We start from the raw sequence: 13972 nt of genomic DNA, 5'->3' as shown, positions 1-13972 counted from the left end.
TTACCAACGAATAGTGGGAGTGGCCGTCACATTATAATGCCAACACGACTGATAGGTTGAGCATGTTTGGTGGGACGGGGATTCGAACCCGCAACCCTCAAATTGCGATCAAGTGCCCTAACCACCTGTCCATGCCGGGACCGAAACTCAACAAAGAGATAACAATCAACTCATGCAAGAAATGATGTACTTTTAAATTCATTAACACTTAAGGTTACCTAATCAACATTGCTTCCAAATCTGTATTTGAATTAAATATAGTCATTTAGTGAGCTATTTTATTTAAAATGAAGGCGTATGTTAAAAAAGAGAATAAATACACAGTATATGACAGGTTCTTCAATTAACAAAGTCTTATTAAGGTGAAACCATAAAAGTAAGAATAAATATATATATATATATATTTTTTTTACATTTTCCAAACATTCGGTATCAGGGATGAAAAACAAATAATATTTTCTTGAATATGTTGATGGCAGTTCTTCGAATAATTCAAATTTTCACAAATTATTACATTGTAATTCCACCATAAAATATTCTAAAACGTGAAAACAGTGAATTTTAGTAATATGATTATTAATGCATGTGACAAGATATATTTTATTTGACGAAGAAAAGCTCGAAGGGAAAGTGAAAAAAAATGTCGTCAGTACATAAATTCACACAAATGAGTAAAGTATAGGCTAAAAATATGATCAGAACTGTAAAAATAAATCTTATAAGTGATAATTAATGACGTTTGAAAATTCTTTCATTTGCTTTGTATTATTGATGAATGTACCTGTAGATCTATTTGAAATAATCGTTTGAACAGATTTTTTACTTTTTCTTAGACATTTGTTATGCAGTCCCTTTGAATTACGATATAACATGTTAAAATTAAAGTTCCCCTCCCTTTATTTCTTACAATGCATCACACTGGTGGATACATTTTTCCAGAACTTGCGCTACATTTCCTTTGAAACAATAACGCTATTATACACCCTCTATGGTAGTAAACTTCTGGGATGATCTGTTGCAAAGTATTGCTTTCACTAATACTTTTAGTGTAACGTCTATTGGAAGCTTTTCCTCTAGTATTTGTCTGGTTAAAATAATTAAAACTTGGTATAAGATGTAGTTTTCTATTATTATTATATTAAACTAAGTTGATATCATGTGAAAATATTAAGTGCTGTTTAAGTTAGAAATAATTTGGACATATATAAGAAAATGTTGCATTATGATAGAAAAACAACGTTTTTAAGTGTATGAAAGAACACTCAGTTCAATCTTATAGTACTGAAACTATAATTTGCGAATTTTGGTCAACATAATAAGCCTTCTGATGCCTATGTAGAGTGTGGTTTATTTAGGTACGAGTGTTAGTACAAAAAGAAATTAAAACAAATGAAGCAATTATAATCATAATGTAATAAATTCTAAGAAACAATATCAGCTAATTTGTTCTTTCCAATTTTTCGTTAGAGATTTAAAAGCACTTCTTATTAAGCTTCTGTTTCTCAACTATAATTTAAAAGGCATATTCTTGTGCTTCTCAAATGATCGTTATCGTGGAAGCCTAGATGTATAGGTGCAAAACAGAAGAGATCGTTCATGAAATTTCAGTGTAATCAAACGAAAAGTCAGTTCGATAGACGAGTTATTCATGAGGTGCATTAGCTACGACAGACGTCTTAAATGACCTCAATTTTATTTAAATGAGGTTAGTTTCTATAATCAGGAAGGTCAATCTCACTGATACAGAACATTGAACTTCAAGTTGGGATGACACTGTAATAAGCCTACTACCTCACCTTGTTCAAACCTAAAATAATAATTGGAGGGAAGGACGAAATAATTGACTTTTTTTGCAATTCATTTTCCAATAAAAACACTGAGTAGTAGATAGTTAAAGTAGAAAATTAGGGCAATGTGGACTATAAGACCTTCTCCAAGAAGACGATCCTCAGATACTCACATTGACTAGAAACAAAGATGTATAGAGAGGTAAGCCCCTGTTCTCATCGTTCATCGTGTTTTTAAAATTCAAAGTTAATCAGCTATGCATAGCATAAATTGTTAGTGAGAGACTAAATATTTGTTTGTTTGTAAAACTGAATGAGTAAAACACATCTGAAAGTTTTTGCGAGATTACAAAAGTTTTATCACATTTAATAAGAACAGTGTTCTAGATTCTGTGCTACGCTAGGAAATTTTTGTTCATCTTCGATCGTGTTCATTCAGATTGATTTGATCGCGCTCTGTTACTCAACACTACAATTTCTACAGCACAAAGATTGTTTGAAGGATAGAGAAGTTAATCTTAAACCATACGTTTCGATTAGCTTCTCACAGACCTTCACTGTACGGATATCTCGGTTTACAAAACTACGTTTAAGAAATACAAAGGTACAAAAGCCCATTGGTTTGGTTTGTTTTGAATTTCGCGCAAAGCTACACGACGGCTATATGTGTTAGCCGTCTCTAATTTAGCAGTGAAAAAACCTTGTTTATAATATTTTTAACACCCCAAGAAATATGCTTAGTTTCATTTCTATAGCATTAGGGTCTGTGGGTCCTTTTTCGCTCACAGCCTTAACTTTACGTATGAAAGTGTTGCTCTGGATCGACTTGGAGTGTGCTTTTGGAGCAACTGCAGTCTTAAACGTTCTGCTGTGTTATTTTTCTGCTGTCACCGAGAGCATTAAAAATTCGAAAGATTTTGCTATTGACTCTACATCTTTTAGCAATCTCCTTTGTTAGTTTTTTTATTTTAGCCTTCGTGCTAATATTAAGATGTCGAATGATCATGAATTCATCGTGAATCAAATATACACTAAGCATGTCGCCCTTTGCACCATGTCTCGCATCTGCTTGCGATATGTCATTGAATTAGCATTTGCAAGCTGTTTTTATAAGGTGTGATTAACCCTCTGTGTAGTTTAGAAAGGTGAGTTTGTTTTAAAAGAAACTGATTAGTGATCAATGTCGATTAAAGATTTTTCTGTATAATCTTTTTATCTAAATAATAAAGTATATAAATGTTATTAAATTTCTCCAGATTCTCTTTTTGTCGCTCTTAGTCCTTGAGACTAGTGTCAGCTGTGGTCAACAGTATCCCTCCATACAGCCCTTTTATGAAGGAGATTCATATTATCCAGGCCCTGCTTTTCAACCTTTCAAAATTATCCGTGTACCAATCTCAGAAGAAGTAGAAGACGAAGAAGAGGTCCCGCCACCAAATGAGGCGAGTATACTTTATAATATTGTCAGTAATATTATAATATTTTCAGTAACATTATAGATGGCATAGTAATATTATTTTCTTGAACATTCAAAATACGAACAATAATTTCCACGAACTCCACAATGATGTTAACAATATTCTTATAGCCTCTTATTGAATTGCGTGTTTACTATTTCAAAGACTTATCATGCTAATTTTGTGTTATATTAGTTGCTCTTGCCGACACGTATTCCTTTTTTATACTGTTAGTTTTTTGTGTCCGTATTTTTTAAACATCTATAATGTTGGCAGCATTTCATTTCAGCGTCTCTATTCCATTTAAAACTTTTTCTGTTTTTTCTCAACTTGGTAAATTTAACTTTATGCCAGTCGCTTGTAATAATTTTGATTAGGAAAAACTGCCAGTAAGCCTTGTAACTAATGAAGAAATTCCAAAAAAATCTGCTTTTAAATAACCAATCAAATTCTCATACCAATGTATAACCAGTCGGTTTCCTCCCGATGATGAACAATATTTATTCATAATAAAGAAATTGTATTGAAAAGAAAAAGCGATTACTGAAATAACTTTAATGTTCTAACTAATAAAATTTATTATGTATTGTTTTCACAAATATGCCCGTTAATGAGATTGTTAAATTGTTCTGATGGCAAATATTTAAGCACAGCCCAGAACATATCCATGTCAGATAAAATTATTGGATTCATCCCATGAGTTCTCGAGGTTCACATTGCACCAGAATTGTAATGTTATAGTGTGAGTAGATTTGTAAAGCACACGTCTTTCCTTTATTAAATATGATACTTGTTTTTGACTGCCTCAGATGTTGCCATAGTCACTAATTTATTTTTCGATGCTCTATCCTCATTTAGATTCCCCAAATCAGGGTCGAACCTATCTTGTTTATCAGAGAAAAAAAGTTAGTCTCGCCAAATCATGGTCGAACTCTTTTTTTTTAGTAGAGTATAAAAGGTTAGTCTTTAGATATCATTTTCTGGTATACAAATAAACTTAAAAACAAAAATTCTAAAACACTGTTTGATTACTAATCCTTTATTTTGAATCATAGGAGAAGCACCAGTTTTATCGTTACATACAAAAGAACAAAGATGAAGAATATCATGCGAATAGTGGGTATATTAACCAGCCGATAATTCTTCAGAAAAAAACCTTTTATGGGTATAAAGCTACTACAACCACTACAGAAGCTCCAGAAATGACAGATCTACCAAAAACCTACAGTTATGCTTCATATAAACTATATCCTAGTTACATTTCTAATCCCCCTACAACTACTACAGAGGTTCCAGAAACGGAAGCCCCACTTGAAGGCTACGAACATGCTTTCTATAAGCAACACCATATTTATACCTATAGGCCGACTACAACCACTACAGAAGCTCCAGAAGTGACAGACCCATCCAAAAACCGCACCTATAGTTTATATAAACAATACCCAGGTTACATTTACAAACCAACCACAATTACTACGGAGGCTCCAAAAGTGAAAGATCCACCAAAAGGCTACGGTTATGGTTATTATAAACAGTATCCAGGTTTCATCCACCAACCAATTACAACTACTGCTAAAGATCCAGAAGTAAGAGACCCATCAGAACGCTACAGTTATGTTTTATATAAACAAATCCCAAATTCCATTTTCAAACCAACCACAACTACTACAGAGGCTACGGAAGTGACAGACTCGCCCAAAAAACATAGCTATAGTTTAACTAAACAATACCCAGGTTACATTTTTAAACCAAAAAGAACTACTACAGAGGCTCCCAAAGTAGATCCACCAAAAGACCATGATTATGGTTACTATAAGCAATACCCAAGTTATATTTACAAACAAACCACAACTACTACAGAGACTCCAGAAGTAAAAGACCCATCAGAAGGCTACGGTTATGGCTTTTTAAAACAATATCCAGGTAATATTTACAGACCCACAATAACTATTACTGAGGCTCCCAAAGTGAAAGATTCATCAAAAGGTTACGGTTATGGTTACTATAAGCAGTACCCAGGTTATATTTACAAACAAACCACAACTACTACAGAGACTCCAGAAGTAAAAGACCCATCAGAAGGCTACGGTTATGGCTTTTTAAAACAATATCCAGGTAATATTTACAGACCCACAATAACTACTACAGAGGCTCCCAAAGTGAAAGATTCATCAAAAGGTTACGGTTATGGTTACTATAAGCAGTACCCAGGTTATATTTACAAACAAACCACCACTACTACAGAGACTCCAGAAGTTAAAGACCCATCAGAAGGCTACGGCTTATATAAACAATACCCAGGTTATATTTACAAACAAACCACAACTACTACAGAGAATCCAGAAGTTAAAGACCCATCGGAAGGCTACGGCTTATATAAACAATACCCAGGTAATATTTACAAACAGACCACAACTACTACAGAGGCTCCAGAAGTAAAAGACCCATCAGAAGATTACCGTTTACAAAAACAATACCCAGGTTACATTTTCAAGCCAATCACAACTACTACAGAGGCTCCCAAAGAAGATTCACCAAAACGTTACCGTTATGGTTACTATTAGCAGTACCCAGGTTATATTTACAAACCAACTACAACTACTACAGAGACTGCAGAAATAATAAACTCATCAGAAGGCTACGACTTATGTAAACAATACCAAGGTTACATTTTCCAACCAACCACAACTACTACAGAGGCTCCAGACGTAAAAGTCTTATCAGGAAATTACGGTTATGGTTTCTATAAGCAACACTAAGGATACAACGACAAATCAACTAAAACTACTTGAAGTTCCAGGAGTAACCGACTCATTCTATGACTTCTTTAAGTAACATCTGACTTATATCTGCAGATCAGTACAGAAGCACCAACAACAGAATTCTCAGCACTCATCAAGCACTTAGATCATGAGGGTTATGAGAGATTTTCTTTTTACACCTACAAAAGCAAACACAACGACTAAAGCAGGAGTACTATAGGAGCTGATAATTGCAAGAACGTTTCCATACTATTGCTATACATTTGTAGAGTTAAGAAAAACAACTTAAAACAAACAATGTTGCAAATAGCTTGTAAAATATTCTTTACCTTATTCATAGCTTGCTTTTAAATAGCTATAATAGCTACCAATGTTTATAGTAACTCATGACTTAAGAATAACAGTTCTCAAACTAAGTTCTGAGTTTAAATCAATTGTCTCCAACACGAACTCGTGAATTTACAACAAAAGTTTCCACATTCACTTGTGGATGTCATTTTACAGATTAAATTGTGCTTTAGGATAATGTTTTTCATACAATAAAATCGTAAGTTTAGGGTAATTGTTTCCACGCTAATTATAATTCTCATAGTTACATAGTATTGTTTATTAGCTAACGATTTTTACAAATCGATCTGTGGCTTTGTAACTACCTTACACTTAAACGGGACATCTCTTTATCGACATGATTAGGTTAATCGTATGTCAAGATTAGTTTTAGATCAGTTTTGACCTATGATTTAAAAGAAATTAAAATCTTTCAGATAAAGTGATTTACAATATACATCCGACGTAAAAAAAATTATTTAAGCCTTCGTTGTTATATATAGTGAAAGCAATGTATGGTTTACGACTTTGTTTGATTGTTTTGTTTCGAATTGCGCGCAAAGCTACACGAGGGCTATCTGCGTATGATTTACGTACTTTGATCACATTTCCTTACTTTTTTAAATCAGCGATAGAGGTCGCGCTTGATGTAAACACACACGTTCAGCATTTTCTCCAACGAAAAGAACATTTGAAGAAGTTTGGTTGTGTGATATCATGAGATGTCCCAACTAGAATAGTGAAATATTATCAATGTTAGTAAAAATATATGTAGATATATATGCATGTGGGTAAATAAAAATAATTATGTTCGTTTCTGAAAATACTTTTAAATAAAAGCACAAAACATTTATTGAGTCTCTGGGAGTTCAGTTACTTACATAATATTATGTGTATATCCACTAGATGAGTATTATTCTAAAAACCCTGCTATGTCATTCGCTTTGACTCTTGACTATTTTTGAAACCCTAAGGCAATACTTTGAATGTATAATCAAGTCGTTCTTTGCAATATATATATATGCATGAAACTATAATACCAGTAATCGTTATGATTGTGTTTAGTACCTATCGACCTTTCATTTTCAAATGAACTAAACTCTTACTAATCGAGTCTTTTTTATCTTCAATGAAAATCATTTGTTATACTTTATATACAAAGTCTGACGGTAAATTAAAACTGTAACGTTAAAGTTATTATAATACGCATTCGGATAAACTGAAAAAAAAAGATCCTGTTAAGAAACGATTTCTAAGTGTTTGTTTGTTTGAAGTTAAGCACAAAGCTACACCATGGGTTATTTGTGCTCTGCCCACCACGAGTATCGAAACCCAGTTTCTAGCGTTGTAAGTCCGCAGACATACCGCTGTGCCACTGGAGGGCGAGTTAGCTAGGAAATGTAAGGTTAGGTTATACTATGGGGTGGGGATAGTAGTACTTGCCCCGTCAATTTTGATGGGCTATACGCTAGTTATATATATATAAAACCATGATCTTACTCTTGAATGGTTAACTCATTTAGTTAACTCAATATATTCCAGAACTAAGACCTCGCTACTGAAAAAAAAAAAAATCAAGATTACATGATATCGAAAGTTTGTAAATTTAGGAATGAAACATTTAAATCGTTCATAAAAAGCAGAAATAAAATTGGTTTAAAACTGTAATAGGGTATGAACATAACATTTTAAAACCACAAAAGAAGTAACAGAAATGATTTAAACGACCGCATTAGTTTACTCTAAACCATCCAATAGTGGGATCGACCGTAACACGTTATAATGCCCCCCACGGCTGAAAGGGCAGGCATGTTCGATGTGACGGGGATTTCTAACCCGCTCTCCACAGGTTGAGAGTCGAGCATTCTAATCGCCATGCCTTACTCTAAATATATTTGTAGTAAGAAAACAAATAAATAAAACTAGTCAACAAAAAAAAAAGACTTATTGATAATAATTTTGACTTATATCACCCATTTTCAACAAAAGAAAATTCAAAAAGATGAAAGTTAAAACTGAAAATCAGAATTAATACCTATATCTAAGGTGCCAGGGGAATCAAGAACTACGAATAGAGAGATAAACAGGCATTTCACCAACAGAAGAAACAGCGTAGAGCTAAATCAACTTAGATTCACTGACAACCTAAGTTTGATTACAAAAGTGGCAAATAACAAAGCGGTAAAACTACACTTGACTATTTGGCCATGCTGCCACGTTATGCATTCTGAAAAACAATTAAGAAGTATGATCTTGATTTTAAAAAATATAGATAGAAAAAAGTAAATATAATAATTTATAGTTCGGTTGTTTGTTATTATTTTAGTTGTATAAATAAAAGTTAAAGTTGTTATGAAAATGACAAAGGTATAATGTGGAAAAAAACATCACTGTAAAGTATAGTATAGTAGCTGAAAGCTGAAGTCAACATTATCAAAAGGAAATACTTGAAAACGAAGGACTAGGAACCATATTTTAGTTTGCAGCAACATCTAATCATTTTAATAAATTTACAACAAATATAGGAGATTTGGTATTTCTAACAACTCATGAGTGAAAATAAAGAATATGTTAAAATATATCGACCACACTATATCTGACATAACCAGTGCCGACGAGGCCTTTGACTCAATATCAGAGCTCATCAGGCTAACTGTGATAGTAATATGTATACATATATATAATCGATTTTCGTGGACAAAAACTGTTATGGCGAGCCAGATATAGCAGTCAAATGTAATTATTAGTATTTTTATTTAAGTAATTTAAGACATACCTTTATTCAAGTTGCTAACTCGTGCAGAAGGGTCAAAAATCATATTTCAATGTACCACAAATCACTTAAGTTGAAAAAAAAAGTATCAAACTGGGTTAAGAATGATACATGAAGATACACCAAAATACAACTGAGTCAAAGAAATAAAATAAATGTGGTTTAACAGTCTTATCTGGATAATCCTTATCATTTTAAGCATCAAAGTGAGCTAAGAATATCACCTCAATATACCAAAACTTAAGTCAATTAAATATCAAACAAGTGGTCGTACAGTTATATATGAATACACGTAACATTTTTAGCTTCAAAATAACAACGTGAGCAGTACAGGAAAAACTGATTGAACAAAAACAGGTATTAAATTTAATATCGTGACTAGCTTTAGAGTGGAAACGTTTCTTTTAAGCAGTTAAAACTGGTCGGTTTCAACCGATCATACTACTGCCTGAAGATGGCACCACTGAGCTCAAACGTCGTAGTTTTAATTGCTTAAAAGAAACGTTTCCATGTAAAGTTGTCCATGATATTAAATCTAATCACCCAGTGGATCGATATCTCTTAATCCTCAAAATGGATTGTTTATATATATCGCTATCCCGTCTTCTCTTTAGCAAATAAACATGACACTGATGTATATCTGTATTATTTATATTTCGATGTTTCATCGGTTGAAAAATAGAAGTCAGAAAAATTCCAGTTTCTAAAATAAAAATACTTTTTACCGGTAAAAATTGGAAGTATTTACCAAGCGAAGAACTAGTATTGAAGAACGTAGGAGGTGATAAATACGATTTTTATCTTCCATTAATGAAAGATGCAGTGATATATTAGTATCATTACGTTTGAAATGAATAAATATTTGACTTGTAATTGAAATGGGCATACATATAAATAAAACGGACGTACAAAACTTTTCTTTTTCTCAATTTATTCAACATACTTAAAGACACTACACAACGACATACGTTGAGTATACACAATTCACAGAACAAAAGCGCAACATTTAATAACTTAAATATGCACATTACGTATATGAAGCGTACATTTTGTTGTTGTTTTTTCTGTTTTTATCTCTTTCATAATCTTCCATTGTAATTGCTGAGGTGGCGTTTTATGCCTTGTTCGTTACATTCAACAGTGAGTATACCTGAACTAATGACATTTAAGAATGATTTATAAACCGAAACAATCAATGTGGGACTATATTTGAACGTTTTTAAAATTTACACAAATTTTGTATGTGCTAATCAGATGAGTTTTTGTTCGAAATACCAACAAAGGCACTGTTGGTAATTAACGGCTATATAAAGCTTAACAAGTTCTAAAGTGGTTTAATAACAATTAATGGGCGTAAGGCAGACTATAGTGGGCGGGAGCAGCGACAACAGCCTTAGCGTAATGGGGGGCAGCAACAACGGTCTTAGCGTAATGGGGAGCAGCAACAACGGCCTTGGCGACGGGATGAGTGTAGGCTGGAGCGGGAGCGGGATCGGCGGCGATCTGGACATCAGCGGGGTTCTGGTTGGCGGTTCCGGGCTCGTTGGTCTTGATCCATGCGTGGAAGCCAGTTTCGTCAGCAACGTATTCGACGGTACGGCTAATACCATAAGCATCAGTGTAGCCATAGGAGCCACGCTTGCTGCCATACTCATCACCAGATTCTTGTTGCCAAAGAGCACCATCGTAGTCGTTCTTAGCTTCATAGCCAAAGCTGTAAGGCTCAGGCTTAGCCTGGAATGGAAAGTCGAAAGGTATTAAAAAATAATATATATTAATTTAATAAATCACACTATTTAATTTCTCTAAATGAAATTTGTTAAAGCCCGACTTAGCCTAGAGATTATTATAATAGCCACATTTGAGCTTGTATAAAAATAAAATAAATTTGTCTTTTATTCAAATGCAATATATTTTCCAGCTTAGATAAAAAAATAAAGTAAACATACATAGACATCAGCGTAGGCTGGGGCAGGATGGGCATAGGCTGCCTTCACAGGATGGTAGGCAGCAGGATAAGCCGGGGCAGCATAGCCATAGCTTGCTGGGAGGACAGTTGCTCTAGCAGCAGCAACCAAGCACAAGAGCGCCACCTAAATAAAGAAAAATAAAATACGATAATAAGCTTTTGTTTTTTACATGCGTATGGAAATTTATGATAAATTATATTCATTTATATGCTTTCTGCCTCAGTCAAATATAAAACTGTTAATAATTTTTACATGTTTTTTTCTCATATATATCCGAAAAACATATTTCGGATCATTTTCCGAACTTTTGATTAACTCTTAAACAAAATGAGTTTTGCTCTCGTTCCTATTCAATATATCAGCTCAGGTAATAATGAAAATAGAATGATGCTAAATAATTATAAAAAAGAGTAATTTTGAAAATTAATTTTTCATTCTTTCTTGAACGAAATATTTAAAGACACAAATTTGTTTATAACACTCAATAGTTTCCCTTCTGCAATACATCTGATCAAAACAAGAACATTGAATTACTTCACACCAGACTATTGTACTGAGTCCCTACCTTAAACAGCATTGTTTTATGTGTTGACGGTTCTATCTCGGGTAGATAACGTATTGTTTGATGACGACCATGGAAACAGTGAGCTTATATACAACTTTGTGTCCTCAATTGTTGTGTTGAAATAGCCAATAAAATCTGGGCCAGCTCATGTATACAATACATTGATAATAGCGCACATTGAGCGAAGCTTATTAGCCTCGGTTTTAGTCTGCCCCGAAGGAAGGGCTGCCTCCCTAATCTTGAACACATACCAAACCCACCAGGCGTTTACTACGGAAAGATTGAAACACTATCGTTTTCCAGATCACTACGTCATTGTCGTCAAGCAGACGAATTGTTATATTTGATTGAATATCCAAAAGAATGTTAAGCCACGTGATCTGACTATGCAACCCCCTCATCGGCCCACCCCATTTCACCCTATTTCCCGTTGTTTTTTTTTTTAGGTTTTGGGTTCCAGATATCACCGTTATGCAGCTAATCACTAATCTGATTTTGAACTAAGGTGCTACAGTGTTATGTTTTACCTAGAGCTTTTAGCCAATTTAACAATTTTAGGAAGTTCTATCAAACGAGGAAAGTGGTTTAGTTAAGCTTATAAGCAACCTTCGAAATAAATAAATGTTGGTTTATTGATACTAATATAAGATAAGAGACTTCTTATTTTTTTAACCCTCTTGAATACAATATTTTATCTCTGTAATAGGTAACATGTGCTTGCAGACCTGAAGTACGACGAAGGCTTGGATTCAAAGCATTATAAAGTCTGCCACAAGACATATCAATAGATAATTATGATAAAAGATAAATAAAAAAATTGGGAATTTAAAAACCTGCAAATAGGGACCGTAAAGAAAAGTAAGGAAAAAAGGCTGGAGGCACAGTAGACATTATTTACTGAAACTACAAACCCCTATTTTGCCTCCATGCTCTTACCTAGACTTACATCTCCAGCCTTGTTTCCTTACTTTTTACGATCCCCATTTGCGGGTTTTTAAATTTCCAATCTTTTATTTATCTTTTTGGTTGGCTTTTTTTATGCTCAACTATGGGCAAAGGATTTCTTGATATAGTAGCTAACCTTATACATTCTAATGATAATAAACATAACTAGTAGCTAGCTGTTACGGTTCATGATGATTTACTGTAGCTATTGACTATTTGATCGCATTAGTTCGAGATGTAAAATGTTAAGTTGCAGCTGGATATTGTCATGGAGATTTGTTTGAGAATATAGTGAGCATTTATGGTTTGTGTAACTAAATTCTCCATACATAATGCATAGCAATGGGCAAATATATGCCTAGACTAAGACAACCACCACTAAGCACATATAAAATTTTACCAGTAGAAAACAGCCTTTTCAAATAAAACATGTACATCTAAAACATCGATTTAAATAAACTTTCGTGTCTTTTAAAGTAATTATTCTACGAACGTATGTAATAAAATTTATTATTATATGTACTGATGTTTTACTTCAGGAGACACGTTTTCCTTGTTAACGTCAGTGTTCCGTCTGTAATAGCCTGTTTAATTATAATGTATTCAGTTAAACAGTTATCGTTTCTATTCCGTTTCATCAAGAGAAACTACATTCTCAAAGATGATTACAAAAATAAATAGCAGTTTAGACGTTGGATGCTATGAGCCTGAGCATCTTACATTCTCCTAATTTTAAAATATATTTCTCTGGGGTGAGCTGTGATAAGAAAACATATGAACTCATATTAGTTAACAAAACCCGTAACATTATCAGCCGAGAAATAAAGTTATGAACAATGTCTACTTTCACCAGATCAGTTAGGTCAGTGATAGAGATTGTCGTCCAATGGAACTTCATATGGTTTTAGGCGTAGGAAACATTTCATTGTAGTTTTTAGATTATACACACGTTCATTCTGTGGGAGACTTTGAGGGCATTAAGCTTTGTGGCCAAAATAATAACTGAAGTTTTATTCACATCTTGTTTAACACCTTAACTGATAATATTGACATTACTAAAACAAATAACATCGTACAGCTCGGCTTAGCTTAACTGATAATTTTGACATTACTGAAACATATAAATAACATCGTACAGCTCGGTCCTGCTTAGCTGATAATGTTGATATTACTGAAACATATAAATAATATCGTACAGCTCGGTCCTGCTTAGCTGATAATGTTGATATTATTAAAACCAACTGGATCGTACAGCTCGGCCTAACTTCACTGATAATGTCGACATTACTAAAACAAATGACATTTTACAGTTCGGTCCTGTTTAGCTGATAAGGTTGATATTACTGAAACAAATTAGATCGTACAGCTTGGCCCTGCTTAACTGAT

At 33.6% G+C, this 13972-nt stretch overlaps 2 protein-coding genes across 2 annotated transcripts in view; one reads left to right on the top strand and one right to left on the bottom strand.

Annotated features, from left to right (window-relative positions):
* Window positions 1–5808, top strand: part of LOC106458285 (mucin-5AC-like) — a 21948-nt gene extending 16140 nt beyond the window's left edge. Inside the window, exons 4-5 of the mRNA XM_013917779.1 lie at window positions 3044–3229; window positions 4300–5808. Of these exons, the coding sequence (XP_013773233.1) occupies window positions 3044–3229; window positions 4300–5808 (1695 nt within the window). The remainder of the gene's footprint in view (window positions 1–3043; window positions 3230–4299) is intronic.
* Window positions 5809–10450: 4642 nt separating this feature from the next.
* Window positions 10451–12731, bottom strand: LOC111085516 (cuticle protein 16.8-like). Its single transcript, XM_022384462.1, has 3 exons — window positions 12723–12731; window positions 11056–11199; window positions 10451–10840 (listed from the first exon to the last, which is right to left on the bottom strand). Exons 1-3 carry the CDS (start codon window positions 12729–12731, stop codon window positions 10451–10453), a joined length of 543 nt encoding a protein of 180 aa, XP_022240170.1.
* Between the last annotated feature and the right edge of the window lie 1241 nt (window positions 12732–13972).

This window comes from Limulus polyphemus, unplaced genomic scaffold (genome assembly GCF_000517525.1).
Source record: "Limulus polyphemus unplaced genomic scaffold, Limulus_polyphemus-2.1.2 Scaffold440, whole genome shotgun sequence".
Classification (NCBI taxonomy): Eukaryota; Metazoa; Arthropoda; class Merostomata; order Xiphosura; family Limulidae; genus Limulus; species Limulus polyphemus.
The sequence above is the reverse complement of the archived record's forward strand: the minus strand, read 5'-3'. Positions and strand labels throughout refer to the sequence as shown.

Bases quoted from the DNA above. Each gene is read 5' to 3' on its own strand.
- LOC111085516 (XM_022384462.1), bottom strand. The intron at 10,841-11,055 runs GTATGTTTACTT...TTTCCATTCCAG, and splicing joins CAGCCTACGCTGATGTCTAT to GCTAAGCCTGAGCCTTACAG.